This window comes from Phalaenopsis equestris, unplaced genomic scaffold (assembly GCF_001263595.1).
Source record: "Phalaenopsis equestris unplaced genomic scaffold, ASM126359v1 Scaffold000552, whole genome shotgun sequence".
NCBI classification, from domain to species: domain Eukaryota; kingdom Viridiplantae; phylum Streptophyta; class Magnoliopsida; order Asparagales; family Orchidaceae; genus Phalaenopsis; species Phalaenopsis equestris.
Window position 1 is genome coordinate 3475402 of NW_018164992.1, and position 22204 is coordinate 3497605.

Sequence of the window (22204 nt, forward strand, 5' to 3'; positions counted from 1 at the left end):
TAATGAATACTATGGAAAAAAAATCAAAGAAAAATTACAAAATCAGCTTGCCAAGTTTTTTTGAAGAAGAATATCACATGTTGGAAGATAAAAATATATTATAATGACCAGTGATGATATACCTAAAAATTAAAAATATTTACAGGTGACACTTGTTTATAAAATGAATTTCAATCTGATCGACAAAAGTTAGCGATGACCCCACCATGATCCAACATTATCAATAAAGAGAACCAAAATAGAATATTCAAGAATACAAATAGATTGAAAATAAATTGTCAGCTTAAAAGATCAACCCACTATATCTTTTTTCCAACACCCGTGATTTTACTTTATTGTAACCTTATATGTAATTGTATTGTATTAAAAAAGTTTGGAGTTCGTTGGTTTGATTATAATCTATATATAGCGGTGTTGTCTTTTATATTATGTGCAATTTTGTAAGGTCAAGTTTATAGAGTGATAAATTATAAATGTGCATAGTGGAAATTCTTCTCCCAATCTGTTAGTGGCTGTTTTTATTAATTTATCTGTGTTTCATATTTTATGTATTTAGTTTTTATTTATAGTTTAATCTCTCTCTCTCTCTCTTTATATATATATATATTATTCACACATTTCACACCAAAATATTAAAATTTTAGCCCTAAACACAAATATGCACGAAATAACATATAATTTTTTAATAGTTTAAATAATGATATTTTAATATGATATAAGAAAATTAATTGCTATAAAAGCATAAAATAAATTTTCAATATTTAATATGTAAATAAATATGAATACAATGATATGTATGTAAATGCCCTAATTTTTCATCAAATAATCTTTTAATTGACCAGACATTTTATTCAAAATTAAAGTGGTTAAGCTGGAGAATTTAATTTTTATTTTTGATTATATAATTTTTAATATTAAAATATTTATATTGAATATTTTCCTATTTTATCCTTATTTTTATTTTATTTTATTTAGAAAAAAATAGTTATAATTACTGTTCTATGCTTCAAGTCAAACATATATATTTTTGAAATCACTCATCAGCATATTTTTAAAATAGATAACATTTTTTTAAATATCATAAAAAATAATGTTTATTTAACAATAATAAAAAAATCATTAAAAAAAAACAATAATAACGGTAAATTACGTTATAGTGCATTTTTCGTCCTAAAAAATCATCAGGCAATTTCAGGGCTCGGCGGTCGAATCCATATCTCCCCTCTTCCTCCTCCCCTTTCTGCGGCGGCTCTCGTCGATCGAATCACTCGATTCCATTATCCTCTTCATCCCCTCTCCTCCCTTTCTTTCTAGTTTCTGCTTCCTTCTTCACAGTGATTGTTTTACAATTTCTTTCTTTGTCTTTTACGGCTTCAGTATCGGGTTAAGGGCAGGGCGTCAGACGAAACCAACGAATACTAGGGTTTTTTTTGGGCGTGCGACACTCCTGGAGGTGCGCTCGGGGGGCTATTGTGTCTCGCGGTGCTCGGGTTCTCGTTAGGGAAGAACCCTAGATCTAGGATTAGGCCGTCGCTGGACCTACTGGGATCTTTTGATTTGCTGAAATATGATGTTCTGGCGCATGACTGGGTTGTCCACGGCTTCGCCGGTAAGTTCCCAAGCTCTCGGGTGTAGGTACCATGGCGATGTCTGTTATTTCGTTCTTAATATATGTATATATTTTCTTACGGGCATCCGTTTGGGATTATCTAGTTGTCGAGGGGTGCTAGAGGTTCGGGGTTATTTTGGAATGTTGAGAATATGGCGCGACTCGGGCAAGTGGCTATTAATTGTTTTTCCAATTTTGACTGGATTTTATGCTTGTGCTTTAAGGCGTTTTGTTTTTCCAGTAGAAACCGTGGAAATGGAAATGATTCATTCTGATGTTCTTTGATTCTTTCCGAATTGGTCGGTGAACCGTATAAGTGATTATATAATCAGGACACGTAGATCAATGGTACATGGGTTTTCCTCACGTGTTCATTTTTATCTTTGGTGCCATTTTTGCTCCCGTACTTTGGAGAGAATGAATTGGGAAGCGAAGAAGATCCGTGAGTTGTTCATGAAATTTAAGGCAATTCTATGACGAGGAGCTGTAATGTTCTTTTACATTGTTTTCTTTTCAGTCTTAATTTTTTAGATAGAAGCTTATCGATTTTCTATCTGAATCTATAGCTGTGTTTTTTTTGCATGTGGAAAACAGCCCATCATGAGGTTTGGGAGTTCTGAGAATTTGTTGTTGGATTAAACGTCGCTGGGTGCCTGTTTATATAATAACTTTCGATTGTAATGATTATTATTTTCATCATGCCGAAGTTTTTAATGTGTTCACACTTACAAATTTTGCTGCATGATCCTTAAAAAGTCTGTTAGAATAAGTTATATTCTAATCTATGTACGTTGGAAGCAATTACTCATCTATTTATTTTTCTTTCTGTCTACTGTGCTTGCAAGGATTTTGTCACTGCAGTGATACATCACTTTTTGTCTGACTGCCTTTGATTTCTATGTACGAAATTCAGGTGGACACTATCTTGGATAAGGAGAATTATGCATTGGAAGAGCTTCTGGATGAAGATGAAATAATTCAAGAATGCAAAGCTCTGAATAACCGCCTCATTAATTTGTAATGGCTGTTTATTTTAGTTACTCCATGCATCTTATGATTAAAAAAATTGTTTGTCTTATATGCTTCAAGTTGATGTCATTAATTTGTTTTAGCTGCAAAATCCTATTGTCCTCAAAGCAGCTTTGATAAAATCTTTCCTTCCTGTTTAAACAGTATAAAAGCTTATGTTGATAATCTATTTGCTGAAAGTGATTTACTGAATATCCACTTTTTGTGTTCTATTTCCCAAAAAATCTAAATATTTGAGTTTCTCGCTTTTGCCGAGGTGACACACTTTGACGAGTCTATAAAACATTTAGAGATATCATTTATCTTTTGTGACATTTTCATACGTATATACTTACATATCTAACATCTGAACATTCATATGTGCATGCATACCATCAAATCTTAGGAATTTTGCAGATTAGGACATTTATGTTGTTATAGGACAAAAATCCAACGTAAAGTCCTATTACCGGCGAATATTTTTCGAACAAATGTCGGACTCAGTAATGTGGGTCGCAAAGGTAATTAGCGTCGGAAACTGATGACGTAACTGCATTGTTAGGACGCCACGACGAAATTCTCGTGGACACAAAATCTTACTACGAAAGAAGCGTTCAATTTTGTTGGACGCAAGCTTAAATGTCGTAATATGTTGCAATTTTGCGACGTTAATTTGCATCAATAAGAGGACACAAATTCGTCACAAACCTGTAGTAATTTTTTTTTAAAAGAACAATAACATTTTGTACTCCTGTACAAAACAAATTGTGCAAACATAATATAAGTGTCCATCTAATATATACTCACCACAAACACACAATAGATTACATAAACATAAATCAATAAGGAAAATAAATAAAATTATCATACATTACATCATACATCATATTGTCCATTCCATAAAAAAATTTAAATTGCGAATGAAAATTATTTATGCTATATACATGCTCAAATATCAAACATGAAAAAAAAACAAAATCCTACCGGGCATCCTCATCGCAATCATCCGCATTCTCCTCTTCCTCATAAACTGAACTCAGAGGTCGCTGGCCACAGCGTCACAACGTGCTCTAGTCGCACTACAGGGACCTCAACTCTCTACTGCCCCTCATGTAGTTGACGGAGCTCCGCGGTCTTAGCAGCAACACACTAGACAAGTTTGTCATGGTTTGATGACGACGACCTCAAACCTTGAGCAGATCGGGAGTGCGCGGTCTCAACTGAAATACCCTATACAACCAGGTTGTATATCATTCCCTTCTTCCCAACAACCTGCCTTCAAATCTTGTAATCAGACTCCTTAGGAGCAGACTGACCAACACTACTACCAGTGGTTGTCGGACTTGCGGTTTTCGGGCTCTATGTTCGACTCTGGCTCTGCATGCCCCACATAATTAAAACCAAGGATTAATTAACATTTTACATAACCTTCTTAAGAATTCATATACACCTTTTTCATACATATATTTATTACACCAAAGTGTTATAATTGTAAATATCAAAAATTGGGTGTTGGATATGTAATTACATAAGAATTGTGTGGCATGTATGTTAATTTCCCTTATCTTTTATGTTGGGTTTCGCTGCTTGACATATACTGTTTTGGATGGTGTTTACATTTATTGGTTTCTTTGAGTTTTTTAGTTATGGGAGATGGCAAAAGCACATGCTATCTAGGATGCCATTGTAGTCTTTTCGTAGGTGAGAGTACGTACCATCATTAATATTTGTTTTAATTTGGTCATACTATTCAGGGTATTTTTGTTTGTAGTATTTTAAATATGCACGGTCTTTTCAGCTGATATCAGTTAATTGGTTTTTTTTTAGCTTTTGGCATGGCATTCTAGGCTTTTTTGGCACTGTTTTGCGGCTCAATGTTTTTAGGATGTCCTATGAGAATGGAGTTTTTTTTTTATCCCTTAAATTCAATCTAAAATAGTGTTTGTAATTTTCACTGATGTGTAAAATTTTCTTTTTGCTTGTTTTTTATGTTATTTTATGCGTTTATGTGTAATGTTTACATGTTGGTAGGCAAAAATTACGGTCTTTTCTGAATATTGGACATCAGATCAGATGTTCCTCTCAAAGATCATTGGGTTTGATAGAAATAATGGGCAAGTTAATGATATGATTTCCCAGTCTTATATTTGATTGATTGGAATATTTAAGTGGGTCATAATCAAAGGCATTGTTTTAAAGATTTTAGTACTTTTTTCTCAGAAGATTATATTTATTTTTAATGTAATCATATAGTTTTTTGCTTCATGTTGTACAATATTTCTTTATTCTTATTTATAGTCTTCGGGAGAGGGCTCAAGTCGAGCAATTGATTCGCTACATCGTTGAAGAAGCCCCTGAGGATGCTGAGAAGAAGCGAATTTTCAAGTAAAATTCTGAACCCATTTTGAGTAATTATTTTATAAAGATTCTTATTTTCCCCTTTTTTTGGAATATTATTTGCATATCTTCTTCACGCAGGTTTCCATTTATTGCTTGTGAAATTTTTACTTGTGAGGTTGAAAACATATTACGAACTTTGGTTGAGGATGAAGAGGTTTGGGATTTTATTATATTCATTATTCAAAAGTAGCTCTTTAGTCTATTTATATGTTTTTTCTTGCCTGGACCTTGCTAATTCTACAAGGATTCTTGTTTCTTTTTTTTTTTGCAGCTGATGGACCTGTTGTTTTCCTATTTGAAGCCTGATTTCCCGCATAGTACATTGTTGGCTGGTTACTTCAGCAAGGTTTTGGTCTTTTTGCATAAGTTATTTAAATGTTGATTTTAGGCATTAATATTGAATTTTTGCATGTTTCTACTTGTTAGGTTGTTTTATGCTTGATGGCGAGGAAGACTGCCCAACTCATGACCTATGTTCAAGTAAGACAAATTATCCAGTTCTTTCATTAGGTCAATATTAGGATCTACTTGAGTGCTTGTAGGAAATTCTTCCGAAGCTTTTGCTGATGTTTATTATCTTTGCTGATCAGTGTTTTCTGCACCTTCTTGAATGATAAACTTAGCGAATACATTCTTAATAGCCTTGCGGGATTTTTTCTTTTCTGTGAATAACTTTCTCATGGATGTTTATTGAATTACTTTTGTATCATGAATTACTTGAACATTTTCTAACTTGGTTTTTTCTACCATCATAAAGGGTCACCAAGAAGTTTTCCATCAACTAATTGATTTGATTGGCATCACATCTATAATGGAGGTTGGTATTCAAATCTTGTTGTCATTTTTTTTTTTTGACCGTTGGATATTAAAAAAAAAATTGTCATATTTGTTGATGTCATATGTTCATGACATTTGTACTTTAGACTGTGTTTTGATGCATTCAATTGATTTTGCAGGTATTAATTCGGTTGATTGGTGCTGATGAAAATATGTACTCGAACTATACTGATTCATTGCACTGGTTGGATGATGCAAATGTTCTTGACTTGATTGTCAATAAGTTCAGTTCATCGGTATGTGCTATAAGCTTATATAGTCTCTTATTGTTTATGACCGTAGTGTGGGAATAATATACTAGTGACGAGCATAATTTTGTTGTTTTTATGTGCTGTAGCCTTGCTTATTACATTTATTGATGATCAATGTTATTGTTATAGTCTCTTATTGTTTATGACACTAGATTGGTAATAATATGCTAGTGACGAGCATAATTTTGTTTTTGTTATGTGCTCTAGTCTCGCTTATTACTTTAATCGATGATCAATGGTATTTTTTGTGAGGATGTGATTTTGTCTTTGGTTATTCAGAAATTTATGTTTAGTTTAAGGCCTAATATTTGTTCCAGACTTAGACTTACCTTTTAGTTTTAGCATTCACATTTACTTCTTAATTTCAGTAACTTATAATAAATATTTTCTAATTTCTTGTACAAGAGTAAAATTTGTCTCTAGTTCTATGAGCTTGATAGTTAATAAAGATTCATGAATAGAAATAGAAACATTTGATTAGAGAGGAATAGCTTCTGATGTTTATTATTGCAGTAGAAAGCTTTAACCTATACCAATATTCAACACTAGCAAATAGGGGTGTAAAACGAATTGAGTTGAGCTCGAGTCACATTTGGTTTGAGCTTGAGTTTGATTAATTTTTTCAAGCTCGAGCTCGTGCTCAAGTTTAAGAGTTCGAGATCGGCTTGTTTAATATAAAAGAAAGAAAATAATAATAATTTAAGCTATTTTTATAGTAAGATGACAAATAAAATGAATAATTAACAGATAAATAATAAGAAATTACGTGAAATATAAAATCTTAAAATTTAATATATTTTGAGTATATTTAATATCTTTTTTTTTTTATTAAGCCGACTTCTGAGCTAATGAGCCGAGCCAGGGTTGGCTTAAGTTTGGCTTGTTAGCTCATTGAGCTCAGTTCACGAGCCACTTATCGAGCCAAGCTCGAGCTGGCTCACGAGTCAGCTTTACTCACTCACACCACTACTGCAAACACTCGTGCAAATGCTCTAAAGATGTTCTTAACATGAAGAATACACGAAACAAAAAGTTTTCTCTGCATGAGTGATTAATTCATAGATTTCTATACTTATTTGAAGGGAAGATTATTTCATAGATTTCTATAGTTTTTTGAAAGGAAGATAAACAAAAAATTGAAGTAATTTTAAATGGTGCCAAATAGAAAGTTTTCTGTTTTTCTTTTGTTATAATTATGATCTTTACAAATAATATGGATGAGGACAATTACAGCATACATAACATTCAAACATTGCTATTTACAAAAAAGTATCATCATATAATTTTCAATTATTCATCCAAATATCGAGACTCTTAAAAAAACATGAACCAAAATTTTTTGCTTGTGTCAAAATCTGAAAGTTTGTTTCTGACGTGTAAATATGAGTTTAACAGTTCAAGAAAATGATGAGTGTTTGTTTTATAAATAAGTTTACATGATATGTATGCTATTCCCTTATTTATATTTTCATTAGGAGCATTTTTTATTGTAAGCCATTGTGATGATAATAAATATTTTATTGTTGTAATCATAGTTATTTTTGAAATTTTTATTAAATTATAAATTGTCATTTAATATAATTAATTAGCTATATTATAAATTATTAAAACTGTACTTTTTATATTTGTAAACCGCATGTTTTATTCCTTTTAAGCAAAGATAAAATTAGTATTTACATCTTATTAGCTACTTAACATGTTTATTGACAAATATTATGATATTTTTATTTTTATTTGTTTGTAAAATAAGTCAATATTATCTCAATGCAAGTTAGAGGAGGTGAACTGATGACACATTACGGACTAAAATATTATTTCATGGACGTAAGTAACTGTAAACAATGCAACTTACTGTCAAAATAGTTGTACCATCATCATTATTTCACAGACAATAAAATTGCTAAATACAAGTACATATGTGATCTGAATTGTACAAATTGGCTAGACCGACCGCTTCTTTCCCTCATTCCTCATTCATGTGACTTAAAGAACATATAACATGATACAAGATAGGTTGTGGCCATTGCTTTGTCAGCTATTTGGCTTGGGGCCATCTGATCAACCCTCTTTTATTCTCTCTCAATAATATTTTGTAATATCCTGTCCGATTGTGATTCGACTTTCAATTTCATGTAGAATCATGGAGTAAATATTACAGAAGCAAACACTACAAATGAAATTTTCTACATGTTTTTACTTCACTTGCTATTAGAAGAATGAGGATTTACTCCGCATTTGATAGTGAAATAACATGTCTAATAGTTGCGCCATCTTCATCTCCAAAAGGATTGCCCTCACCACCCTTGAACAACTTCATGATTTTATTTACTATAGCATCTTCACGTCTTAGGGGATCATTAGTTTGGTAGCTGCTTTCGTGACACATTCATTCTTTGCTCTTGTTGTCTCCTCATGGTTGTAGTATTTTCATCTCAATGGGAGGTTTGTTTTTGTCATCTTCGGTTGCCTCCATGATTTCTTATTCGTTCTTTCTTCATTGCCTTGATGCTGTTTTGTCTCCTCCTAGAAGGTAGGATTCATTCAATCATCTATGTGGCTTCCACCATCTTGTGGCCCCACCTCATCAACTAAGCTGTTATCATACCACTTTCATCTCCAGGGAAACGAGCAATGCAGTCATCTCCATCTATGTCTCTAACCTTCTCCTTGTGTCCCCATAAACATCCATGATACTTGAATCAATTTTTATTTGATTTGTATTGTTTAATGCTTTATTTTTGAGCTTGTGGAAGGATAACTTTTTTTATTTTATATTTACTGCCACTGAGAGTTGTTTCAATTGCATGAAGCCTTGTTTTTTTTTTTCCTGATCATAATGCTTCTTATTTCTGACGTCCATAACCTATGAATCTTTTTCTGGTTATCCTCAGCGAATGATGATTTATCACCCCACATCATAGAAATAAGCTATGACAAATCCACAGAGGAACAGACCCATATTATTTTTTTGGAGGTTAGGATGGGGGTTGGGTGTAGCCTCCAAATGATTATCAATCAACATCATGTGGATGAGACCTTACGATACCAAATAATGGTGCAATGATGACTGAGCCTCGGAGCTTGGATAATGTCCTCAATAAATATCATCGGATGGCTTATCGATGCATGAGCCCCAAAGTGGCAGGTGAACAATATGTTCTTCACATGTTAAAAAGTTCCTAAAGGGCTCACTAATGAGTAAGTCTTAGATGATATCTAATGTTAGATAAGGCTCCCACTAAAATCCTTAAGAGGGCTTAATGTCACGTAATCCCCACATGAGCATAACAGCAAGCCCTGCTTATGGAGACTAAACTCTTCTAAGTATGTGGAGATTACCTAACTCCTATATGCATTAAGTAAGCATTGTGTTTTGTTCTACATGGAGTCATCTACTTCGTTGATTCAAAGTTGCCTCTTCATTGAAATTAAGTTACCACCTTTGCTGACACGAAGTCACCTTATTTATTGACATTTGTCTCCCACTTTCTCCGACAAAAAGTCTCACCCAATGTCTACTTCAGGTCGTTTGCATCTCTGCAGGAAACATTGCCATCATATGTGCTGCTCAATTCTTTTTGAACAACTTTGTCGCTTTGTTTTATTATTGTTTTTGATGGCAATACTTCGTTTCCTCCACTTTAGGAAGACCTTTGTCCTACGTATGTGATATTGTTCTACCATAATTTCCTACTGCACTTCCTGTCATAGAACATGTAATTTTACTAGATGAAAGTATCAATTAAGGGGAAGTCATTTGATTTGTGGCCTCGAGTGGGGCTTCATATTGAAATTAAAGAATTCATTGCATCTTAATATTTTTCCCCTTAGATTGCCATTTTGGCATGCAGATTTTTCAAGACTTAAAATATATTTTGACTTACAAACTTCGACGACCTGAAAGTTGTGGTTAACTGTTAGTTTCATGAAATATTTATCCAAGGCTTGAAATTGTGCAATTGGGTGATGAGACTTTTTTTATCCGTATGATACGACGCACGTCTTGGGGCATTCTGATGTATAAACTTAGAATTAACTTATAAAATTAATGAAAAATATGAAATCATAAGTAATATAGACTAGCATTAAAGTAATAAGATCATAACAATACGTCTATCCTACTCTTAACTCAATATAAACAATCAACTCTTAAGTCATTAAGATCATTATTTATTAATTCAAATTATTCCCTACTCTCTCATCATTTAGAGCTTCATTACAAAATTAAAATTTTTGCAATGATTAATTCTTTCATGGCCGTTTCAGCGTTGTCCTAATCTTTCTTTTCATTTTTGATCTCATGCATTTTTTTTCTTTTCCTTTCATAAAATTCAATGAAAAATATTGAATACAAACAACGACTATATTAGCAACTCATTTTAAATAAAATCTTTTTCTAATTTTCAATTAATTTAGTTATTTGAAAAATGTTAGAAGCGTAGCTAGGGAATGTTTTTCTACTATTTTTTTTTTGTAACAACATTATCCTTTTTTATTTCTAAATACTACGGGTGAAGCATGTGGCTTAGGTTCAAGGAGGTGTGCGCTATTATCAATATTGTTTGTTTTGAATTTAAGTGTAAAGAAATCACAAAATAAGTTTAATTTATGTGTGAAATTTATAAATTAAGTTAATTTTTAGGCTTTCACCTCTTCAAAATCATGTAAAGACGCACCTCAACCCCACTGAGGCGTACGTCTCATAGCATTTTTCTCAAAATTTGTCGAGGCAGGAATTGAGTAGCACTTGTACTTTAGCAAATTTGAACATGGCCTTTATTTATCCAAGTACAATATTTGATGCACATTATTATTCTTAAAACAACTCCAAAGAGCCATGTCAATTGTAAATTATGACTTCAAGCATTATTACACTATCAAAGGGACTTCAAATGATGGGAATTGACAAAGTAAAAAAAAAATCTTATTATAATTATTTTTACATCACCAAAATTTGTTTGAATTTGAGCACATTTTAGGCTTGAAATGGCTAAAGTGCATAACCCCCCACCTCCCTTCACTCGACATGATGGCATGCACATCCTAGTATATTGCTGCTATCAGCTACTCATCAGTTGGCCCAGTCTTCAAATGAGCCCTTGGCATCATCTTCGCATTAGTGTTTGCACTATGCATTATGATTGTGAACGAGACATTTGCAATTTTGCTCAATTTGTTCAACTAAGCCAAAAATTTTCTTAATTATATTATTGATGTATGCTAGAGAATTCATGGTGGAGTAATAAATTATTATCTTAGTGTTGCACAAGAATTTGACACACACTTGGATAAAAGTGACAGATATAGACACTGGAAATTTTTATGTGAAAAACCTGAAAGGGAAAAAAAATCATGTAGTCCAACCCAATAAAAAATAATCAGGTACAGTCCATTGTCCCACAGACGGGAAAATATCACACAATTATAGTGTTCATAGGCAGGAAGACTCGTTGCACAGGGGTTGGGAGCGGCTGCAGTATGTTGAACAACCTTCTTTGAAGGGCGTTGTTGTGTAGTGTTTTGGACGACTCACTACTTCGTAGAATGCTTCGCTCCATGACTTTGGCCGCTACTCGACATAGTGCTTCTTAATTTTGCAATACGCATTTTGTTACTCCGCAAAGTTGGTCGTTCAACATGGGGCTTTGCTACTCTGCAACGTTAGTTGTTGTTCAACAAGATGTTTTGTTACTCTGCAACATTGGTCGTTGTTCAATAAGATTTTTTGTTACTCTGCAAATTTGGTTCAACAAAGTGCTTTGTTACTCTGCATAGTCGTTGCAATGAGCATGAGACAACCGATAGTGGTCGACGATAGTCGATGAGCAGTGGTCGACGCTGGTCAACAACGTCAGGAGTGTGAAGCCTTTGCCGATCTTCTGTGCAGAACACTGTACTTGTACTCCTTTCCTCGATTCTCTTACAAGCTCAGGTTTTCCTCTTTCATGAAGGTGGCAAGGCTCTATTTATAGAGTCTAGGAGAGGCCTCTTGGTAAAAAAGGAAAAAAAAATCAAACCACTCCATTGGACAACCCAGAGAGATCCTCTTAGTTGGATAAGATTTGAGTGCCTTAATGATGTCAGAATTTTGTGATATTGGGCTCGTTGGATTCGTTTTGTCGATACACTCAATTTGATTATAAGATTATCAAATTTGGGTTCATTTGATCTTCCAATTGTTACCATAAGCTTCCAATAATTGTGTAACCACTCAATCTAGGCTTGATTTGACTCGAATTGCACCAACTTTGGTGTCTTGTTTGTTTCGTCGAGCCCGTCAGTTTGCTTGCTGAAAGCAGAGTTCTGAATAATTTTTAATTGAACTTTGAACATTCTTTGCTAAAAAACTTTCCTCAAGAACCATGCCACGCCTTGATATCCACGTCGTATGATGAAAATTTATTGATGGCGTATCAATTATTTTATTAGGATATATTATATTTATGCTTATATCTATTATATCCGATACAAATTCTATAAAAAAAATCAAAATGTTCTTTAAGTGTTTAGCTGATTATATTATTAATTTGATATATTTTTTAAAATTTTATTGGATTTAATGAATATTTATTGTATGCATCTTCATAATCAATAGAAAAAAGATTAAAATTTAATATTAATTTGGAGTAAACTTATTACTAGACAACTACTAAAATTAGCCAATGATCTATCATATATTTGTTTATATAATAATTTAAATTTACATCTGAAGTACATCTTTGCGCTTTAATGTACAGCAAGTTATCATGAAACTTAATCATATGCCTTTTCAATATCATTAAAATTCATGATCATATTTTGTTATCTTCACATTTAAAGCACTATCAAAATTTTTAGATTTTGTATCTCTTATCTCTTATTTTGCTATTCTATAGATCACTTTTTCTCATTTTCTTTGATGCCATATCTATTATATAAATTATCCAAAGCTATAACTTTTGTTTTGTTTCCCACACCATTCCAAAACTTCCAGCTTTCATTGTTTCTTTTTTTTATTGAATTTGTATATACTGTAAAACCCCTTTTAATTTTATTTTACATATGGGGATTGACCTAGAGTTGATTAACATTTCTTCTACTAGAAATAACAAATATGTAGTGATTTTTTTTAGTGTTTTATTTTTATTTTTATTTTGGTATGAACATATCTCCTTTTCTCTTTGGTGTTTTTCCAATTGATATTTTTGGTGTTTCTCCTCTAGTTGTACGTCTATATCTGCCATGGTTAGTTCATAAATGGCTAATTAGTATTAAAACTTCTACTGTAGTCAATTTTCGTAATTTACATTCTTTTAATAAGAAAAAGTTTAGCTTGTACTGGTTTTCTTGGTTCATAACAATGTTTTTTTTTTTTTTTTTTTTTTTTTTTTTTTTTTTTTGGGGGGTTTTTTGTTGGTTCTTATACTGCTGTTTGCAATTTTTGTACGTTGGATTTGCATTACTAATTTATGCAGCCAATTACAGTGCTATCACCCTTGCCTCAGAATTTTCAGTCTCTTTATCTATTCCGTAGTTAGTTTTTGTGGATTTAGATTTTACTGAAAAAGCTCCCAGTCTAAAATTTTAATGTTAAAGATTTATAAGGTGACCATTTTTTCGTATATTTTGTAATTTTGTACAGAATTTGCCTGAAGTTCATGCTAACACTGCTGAAGTCCTCTGTGCGATTACTAGATATGCTCCTCCTGGACTTGCAGCCAAGATTTGCAGCCCAAGGTATCAGTATTGGCGGCTACTGGAATTGTCATTAAAAAAAATTATTGCATGTGCTTGGGACCTTTGCTTTAGTTTTTTTTTATAATTATTTTCTGTTTACAGAGGTAATATGATTTTTGAGAGTAATATTGTGCGTTGCAGTTTTGTGGGAAGATTATTACATCATGCCTTTGAAGATTCGCGACCCAAATCTGTTTTGGTGCACTCATTGTCTGTATGCATATCTTTATTGGACCCTAAGAAATTGTTACCTCCTCCATACCAATCATTCAGAAGTCAGCTAAGCCGTGGAACAATGGTCAATGCCAACCCAGATACTGTTAATGCCATGCTAGAGAACTTAGGTGCGTTGATTTATAATTTTCTGTTTATTGTCAATTGGATGAAAATGCTCAGTCATCAGAGTTTAGGATTGATAGTATTCATCTTTCTAAATCAGTTGAAGATAGGTTGATTTGCTAGAAGAGAGAGGGGGGTGAATGATTTAAATTTGAGCTAATCCAATTTGGGATAGAAATCAGTTCATGATTGAATTAGATATATATATATATATATATAGTCTCTGTGTGTGTGTGTGTGGGCATGCATGGATGTATGTATATATGTATGTATGCATATTTATATGCATGTATGTATAGATATAGATATGGATATATATATCTGCATATTTATGATAACTATAGAAATATGAACTCAAAAAATTTTTTGCTTCCAGCTTTTACCTCTTGATTCTAGTGTTCATTGTTAGCCTCTCAATGAAGAAATCCCTTTACATGGCACCAGCCACGAATGACAGTCATTGAACTTCAATTCTCCATCTACCTTTGCCTCTAGACCTAGCATAAGTAAAGAGAAGATTGAGAGATATAGTTCAATACAATTCAGCCTTCTCATTTTTATAGAGCTCAGAGGGTGATCTGTTGGGATGTAAATGATCTGAGTTCGTGCAAGGTTACCGGGCATTTGTATTCAACTCGTTGAACTTTTAGGTTGTTATACATCATGTTTGTGTTAGACTTATTCTAATTTGAGTTGAGCACTAGTTGATTTTAAATAAATAAAAATAAATAACAAGTTGAACACGGTAAATTATTCTTATTATGTATTAAGCAAACAATGTTGTAGCCTGGTCGTACAGGGCTTCAGGCTCAATAGTAATGTTTTTATTTGAATTCAATGAATTTCCAAAAGAAAAGCCCATCATATAATAAATTGAAAAAAATATAAATTAATAATATGGTTATATATTTTTTGAGCCAATAATGAGCTGAACAGGATCAAACAAGTTTTTTTTTTGCTGTGTTTAACTTGCTTGAAAAGTTAGTTTAAAATAATCATTGAATATTTGCAAGCATATTAGTTAAATGAATTGAACGCGAGGTCTTTTCTTTTGATGATCGTTTTTGAGCAGCTCTAGTTGTAGACATGATGATAGCTAGGGTAGGAACGGTATTACTCAAGTTCATGGACTTGTAAATGATTTTTTAGGAATGCTGGAAAAATATTTGTATCATAACCGTTCAGTGTATTTTGATTTTGCAATCTGTTGGAGAAATTTGACTCCACATCTCTAAGATGTGGCTTAATTTGTTTCGCTAGATTTAAGCTCAGTTCAAGCCAAATTTATTTGATCGTTAAACTAATCACCCAGTCATATTGATGGGTTTGTATGATTAGTCAATTATATAGAAGGATGGAGTTGCAAATGAAGACATCTATTTTGATTATTGCTTGGTGAAGAAAATAGAAGGTAGCCTTGAGTGCTTGCTGATGGATGAGTACTGGGAAAGCTGAAGGAAAATTTAACAAAATCCCATTGTATGGCAGCTTTTATCTGGAATGAGAACGAGGAGTTTTAAAGAACATAATTTACTGATGGTTATGTTAGATTAATTTGGTTGAGTTTTGAGGAGAGGTTGTTTTGATGGCGTTAGTTTCAGCTCGTAGCTCGTAAAATTGAGTGTACAAGTGTATGGTAACTTAGGGAGAAGGAATAGGCGAGTCACAAGACAGTAGCTGTGTATGGTTTGACATTCGAGTTGAAGAGTCACCATTGAGAATTATTTGCTGGATTCGACTAAACTATATTTAACTCCGAATACACTTATAAAAGGAATGAATAGCGGCAATAATTATATTATATAGTTCTTTTGTTGGTATAAGTTGCATATAATTATATTTCCTTTATTTCTCATTACTCGGTTGACATTTTGATACATGATGATTTGAGTAGACTGATCCTTCATTCTTCTCCCATTCTCAAGATATTGATACTTCTTTCATCACCCTTAGTTTATTAGAAATTTTGCATAAATTTCTTGGCATTCATTATTGTGCAAGCTTTTGCACCTTTTTTTTTTTTCACCACAAGCACTCTAGTTATTATTATGGGGTATTAATATGACTAATATGTTTAGGGTCAGTATTATGCATGAGATTGTGGACTTGAGTCTTAGGTTTAGGGTTTAGGGTTTAGGAGAGATTGTCTACCTCTCGAATTGTAGGTGTTTATCTTTATATATTTGTGTTATATTGTTTTGTATTAGTGAAGAAAAACATTTATTTTGCTCTAGTTTATGTTTAAAATTGGCTTGGATCGTATCAATTTGGTATCAGAAAACGATTTTGTTAGAAGCAAAAGATGGGGAAACAACAAACAGAGTCACATTGCAGTACTGGGATCAGGATCAGGTTACAGTCGCGGCTTGGAAAAAGTTGATTGGATTGCTGCCTACATCGTCGCGATACAGTCGTCATTAGAGCTAGCGGGTATGTAGGATTTCGAGCTAGTGGGGACATGCCAAGATCGTTGGGATGCCAAAATCAGGCGATCCAATTGCGATAAGAGCTAGCTGGGAAGGAGACGTTGGAATCACATACATGGCATGATGACAATCACGATCAGAGCTAGCGGGGAAAGCAATGACGGGATTGCGTAGGGATGCCAACAACGGGATCGCAGAATACAATCGTGCTTAAAAGCGAGATTCCAATAGTTGTTGCGCTTACAATCGTGATTCCAACAATTTCCGTGCTTACAATTGTGATTCCAACAACTCTTACATTCGCAATTCCAGCTTTTTGGGAAGCAACATAATGGCCATATAGTCACCCATCAAGATAGAACCACGTGATACATTCTCGGTTCGACCTAGCTGGGAAGCCAAGCACGGGATCAAGGATACAACCTGCCTATACAGTCGCGATTCAGGCGATTCTAGAAGCAAAGAAGGGATAGCGGTTGGCGACCTTACAGTACAAGCACGATTTAAACTACTTGGGAAGCCATCGACGGGATTTTAGCTTACACAAGTTTAGTTTACTTGATAAAAATAATCATGTGAGTAATGACACCCAAATGAGTAGACGCTCTAGAGAAGAAATTAGAGAAAGAGGTAAACTAAATTAGATATGAAGCGGAGGAATATTTTTCATCTCTCAAGTGGCGATTCTAGTCCATGGAGGGGATATCTGCCTCCACCCTTCGAGAGATCGAGTAATGAACGCGAACAACAACAACAAGGACGATTCACATGACATTTGGGCAACATCGCTGCTTTTGGCAGACCGAGAGCTGTGTTATCGAGCGAAGGAATCAAGAGCAGACTCGAGTGGCAACACTTGGAAGAATAGCATGACATTTGGATGGTTTTAACAAAAGGAAGCAAGTAGGATTGAACAAATGAGTCGAGAACAGATTCGAGTGGCAACATCTAGAGAGAATTGCACGACATATTGAGGTTTGGTACAAGCGACAACAAGCAAATCGTGACGGCATGCAATTTGGGGTTGGAGAAGATCACTAGTTATTTGGTTTGGGACAAGGAACCATGGTTGGTGGGACTTTGACGAAGGGTTGCATCCATCTGCACGAATGCCTTTTGTGGCAATAATTTTTCGTGCAAAAGATGGTTCAGAAGTAATGATAGGAACAAGAGAGGTGGAGAAAAGCTGGGGTGTTTGTAAGGGACTAGTTTGGATATTGCAGAGTAATTAGGAGGAAGACAAGATCGTGGTGCTTTGAGGTGAACCCAATTTGTGCAAGATATTGGTGACGCTGAAGACTATGATGAGGGTGATTTAGAACACATTGCTAAGATTCTTGATCGAGTTGCATAACATGTAAGAGAAACATGTTACAGAGTTGGCAGAGATTTCGGGGATCAGTGAGCTAATGGATGAGTTGTCTGGGGCGATAATATTTTCTTGGATTGAGTTGAAGTTATGATACCATCAGATTCAAATGCAGTTGACGGATGTGCACAAGACGAAATTTCGAGATGGTGAGGGTCATTACGGGTCTCTGATTAAATGGAAAAAAATGCTAGATGAGAACGCCACATGGGAGCCAAACGACTTGATCTAGCATCAATTTTGTTTTTTCCCACTTTGTGGAGAAGATGCTTTTTTAGGAGGAATATTATTACGTCTGCGCCTAAGGGAAATTTATTCTTTTATTATTTAGTATTGTGGAGTATAAATAGGGCTAATATTTTTAGGGTTAAGGTTATGCATAAGATTGTGGTCTTGAATATTAGGTTTTAGGGGTTCAGAGTCTACCTCTCGAATTTTAGGTGTTGGGAGAGATCACCTATCTCTTGAATTGTTGGTGCTTATATTTATTTATTTGTGTTGTGTTGTCTTGTTTTGGTGAAAAGCAAATATTTGTTTTGCCCTAATTTTTTGTGAAAAATCAGCTCTGATACCAATTTGATACTATCAAAGCTAATTTTTCACATAAATTTGGGCATAACAAGTATTTTTTCTTCACTAATATAAAATAACACAACACGAATACATAAATACGAGCACCTATAATTCAAGAGGTAGGCTTTTTCTCCCAACGTCTATAATTTGAGTGGTTGGTGCTCTCCCAAACCTTAAGCCTAAGATTCAAGACCACAATCTCATGCATAATCTTAACCTTAAACATATTAGTTCTATTTATACCCCACAATAATAACTAATGAAATATTAATTTGCTCTTAGGCACCGACATAATAATAGTCCCCCCCCCCCTAAGTGCAATTTAATCTTTCATTAATTATTATTGGGGGGTATAAATACACTAATATGTTTAGGGTTAGGGTTATGTATAAGATTGAGATCTCAAGTTTTATGTTTTAGGATTTGGGAGCCTACCTCTCAAATTGTAGGTGTCGGGAGTTGTCTCCCACCTCTCGATTTGTAGATGCTTATATTTATGATTTCATGTTGTAATTTTTTGTTTTAGTGAAGAAAAAAAAATTCTTTTTGCCCTAAATTTTGTAGAAAATGGCTTTGATACCAATCTGATACGATTCAAGATGAATTTAAAAAAAAATTACGGCAAAATAAATATTTTTTTCACTAATACAAAATAACTCATTATGAATACATAAATACAAGCACATACAATTCAAGAGGTAGGTAATCTCTCCCAACACTTATAATTCAAGAGGTAGACGTTCTCTCTCAAATCATAAAACTAAGACTCAAGACCACAATCTTCTGCATAACTCGAACCCTAAACATATGAGTCATATTTATATTCCACAATAGTAACTAATAAAAGACTAAATTGCCCTTAGGCACAGGCGTAGCACATACCTTTTTTTTCTTTGAGCTTGTCTTACATGTCTTGTCGACTTTCTTGTCCTTGGGGGGCGTTTTTCCTTTCCAAAGTAGCTTGGTCACGGCCTTGTATCTTAGCATCCCTTGGTTGCATGCATCCTCCCTTGTCTCGACATCACTCATGGGCTCACGCCCACTTTAGGGCTTGGCTGCTAGTCTGGTAGCGGAAGCATGAAGTACTACACCTGAGTGGGCGAAGTGTTGCTTGCTTAGACCAGTTTGGTTCAGGCTTTCTTATGTTGTGGAATGTTTGGTCGGCCTTTTGGCCCATTTCTATTTATTTTTTTTTTATATATTTGTGTTTCAGAGAGTTTAAGGTTAGTTTTGGTCATGTTTATGTGCATGATAGTTGTCGTTATTCTGGTTTCCCTCTTGTAGGGCTTTATCCAATGGAGGGTGGTATTTCGGTTGTAGCTCGTATGAGGTGTTGATCTTCTTCCATGGGGTGAGTGGTGCTCTAGGTGTAGCATGTTCCCGATATAGTATTTATCCTTGACTTCCCATCCTCCACAACAATCCCATCGCCACCGTCACCTCCTTTTTTCGCTGCCGAAACCATTAGACAACACTCATTATGTTTTCTTGCAAGCCATCTGCTACCACTCATTCTAGCCACCCTTCTTCACTGTCCAGCCATCCGCCTTTGCTACTGCAGCCCAAGACAACCCTCTCTTTGTCGTTTCGCAGTCCCACACATTCCTCCCATCATCTCCATTTTTGCTCGCTGCGCCATCTCGAACAACTGTTCCTAGCTATTTGCCGCTGTTCTAGCCTTCCAACGAGCCCCGATTTGTTATCGTTCAGCCCGCCAACCTTCACCTTTCCCTATTATAGATCACTCCAACTTCCTCTTCCACCTTCTATAGCCATCCACCGCCACATCACCATCCTCTTATGGATCACTCACCAAACCGACTATTACCTTTGGATATATTTAGTTGTGTTTGTTGTTGTATTTAAGTGAATGTAGTTGTAATCACATATTTGATTTCAGTAATAATATTTGTGTTCTTATTATTGTTTGGGTTAACTCCGTATTATTTGCTATCAAAGTTAGCATAACCTTAGTTCTATCATATGATTTCTAGCTGAAATAAGAGGAGCAAATGGTTGGAAAGTTGAAACAATAGAAATTAGTAGGAAACGACTATTTTTGGGAGGCTGCAATGAGGAACGAGGCGTGGCAGCGAATGAGGAGTGCGGGGAAGGAAAGGTCGAGGATAAATACTCTCTTGGAAGAAGGTAACCACCTCAGACGAGCTATAGTCGGAGCACCACCTCAGACAAGCTATAGTCGGAGCACCACGAGCTATAGTCGGAGCACCACCTGACGAGCTATAGTCGGAGCACCACCTCAGACAAGCTATAGTCGGAGCACCACCTACAACTGTTTTGAATAGAATCATGAAAAAAACTAAAAAACTTCACATAAGAATCATATTTATAAGTCCTAGGTAATAAGGATTGTGCCCACTGTTAGAAGGAGGTGCCAAATCCTTTTAAGGTTGATTTGCCCTCAGAATCTCAACATGAACCTGTCTTTGCTGCCCAAGTTTCACTGCACCCGGTCTAGACGTGGAAGTGGTTTTGGGGCCGCAACAAGGGTCGCAAGATTGCAGCGACACTGTATTAGGATCGTAGAGGGTCCCATGCGGGGAAGCTTCCGTGTCAGACGACAATGAGGAAAAGTGGGAGATTGCATGGAAAAACCACGGTATGTGGTTGTTTGGGCTGCTGCAACGGAAAGGGCGGCTAAAAGAATTGTGGGGAGGATGTGGAATGGGAATAGGGAAAATAATAACCTCCTCGGGAGTGAGATACAACCGAAACACCATCTGAATGCCTGGATACATCCCTCGAAGGGAAAAAGAGACACCGGCAGCAGTCCTGATCCAAAACACTCTAAAAGCTGAGCTAAAACACGAAAACAACATTGCTTTTAGACTTAGGATAAATTGGAGTGGACTTCACTCCCAATAGGAGCGAAATCCATGTGAAGGAAGGGTCGACTGGCCTTCCTAGACTTGTCCAATTCGCAATTTATTGCGGCGGTTTGTGGTACTATAGTAGGTGTCACAAAAATGTCTGTGGGAAGCTCCTGCATCAGTCTGAAATATGGCTCCTATTGGAAGACCCATCGTAATGGGTCTACCTTTGAAAAATGTACTGCTTTCGTTGTCGAAAGTTCTGTGGTTTTGATGCCTGCCGTTGATTATGGTTATGAGCTATAGACTGGTAACGATGCAAGATGCAGATGGTGGTGGGGACTGGTTGGGGTGGGAAGATTTTATTGTTCATTAAATTTCTGTTGTTTCCTTTTTTTACATTTTCTTAGTATAATGCTATGACAATCTATGTCTCTTGAAGGTGATTTATTGAAGTTACTAGATGATACTGCCTCAGAAGTGGTTTTGCAAACTACCTACGGAAGCTTAAATCCTCCTCTTGGGAAACACCGCTTGAAGGTATTACAATGTCGGCAGATTACGTAGTACCTTCGTGTATCATTCAAGTTAGAAATGGATATTAATTCTTATTTCCTTGATAATATTGTTTTATTTTTAACTTTCTGTCTAGGAAGCTGGAATTACTGCATGTACACTATTTATATAGTTGTAGATATGCCATATGCTTTCTTAATATACTAGAACTTTGCATTTTGTTTAATATTACTTCCTAAATGATAGATCAAGTTTTATGTCATTTCAACTAAACGTTTACCTGACAACTATCAGCAAAAAAGCATACCATATATATATATATATATATA

At 34.7% G+C, this 22204-nt stretch overlaps 1 protein-coding gene across 2 annotated transcripts in view; it reads left to right on the forward strand.

Moving 5' to 3' along the window:
- Nucleotides 1-1177: 1177 nt before the first annotated feature.
- LOC110029268 (serine/threonine-protein phosphatase 6 regulatory subunit 3-like) overlaps nt 1178-22204 on the forward strand; it is a 30763-nt gene continuing 9736 nt past the window's right edge. For both annotated transcript variants that reach the window (XM_020731489.1, XM_020731490.1), the window contains exons 1-11: nt 1178-1609; nt 2523-2626; nt 4916-5002; nt 5096-5171; nt 5289-5363; nt 5444-5497; nt 5775-5834; nt 5974-6090; nt 13727-13821; nt 13963-14165; nt 21802-21899. In XM_020731489.1, the coding sequence (XP_020587148.1) occupies nt 1568-1609; nt 2523-2626; nt 4916-5002; nt 5096-5171; nt 5289-5363; nt 5444-5497; nt 5775-5834; nt 5974-6090; nt 13727-13821; nt 13963-14165; nt 21802-21899 (1011 nt within the window). In that variant the 5' untranslated portion in view covers nt 1178-1567. The remainder of the gene's footprint in view (nt 1610-2522; nt 2627-4915; nt 5003-5095; nt 5172-5288; nt 5364-5443; nt 5498-5774; nt 5835-5973; nt 6091-13726; nt 13822-13962; nt 14166-21801; nt 21900-22204) is intronic.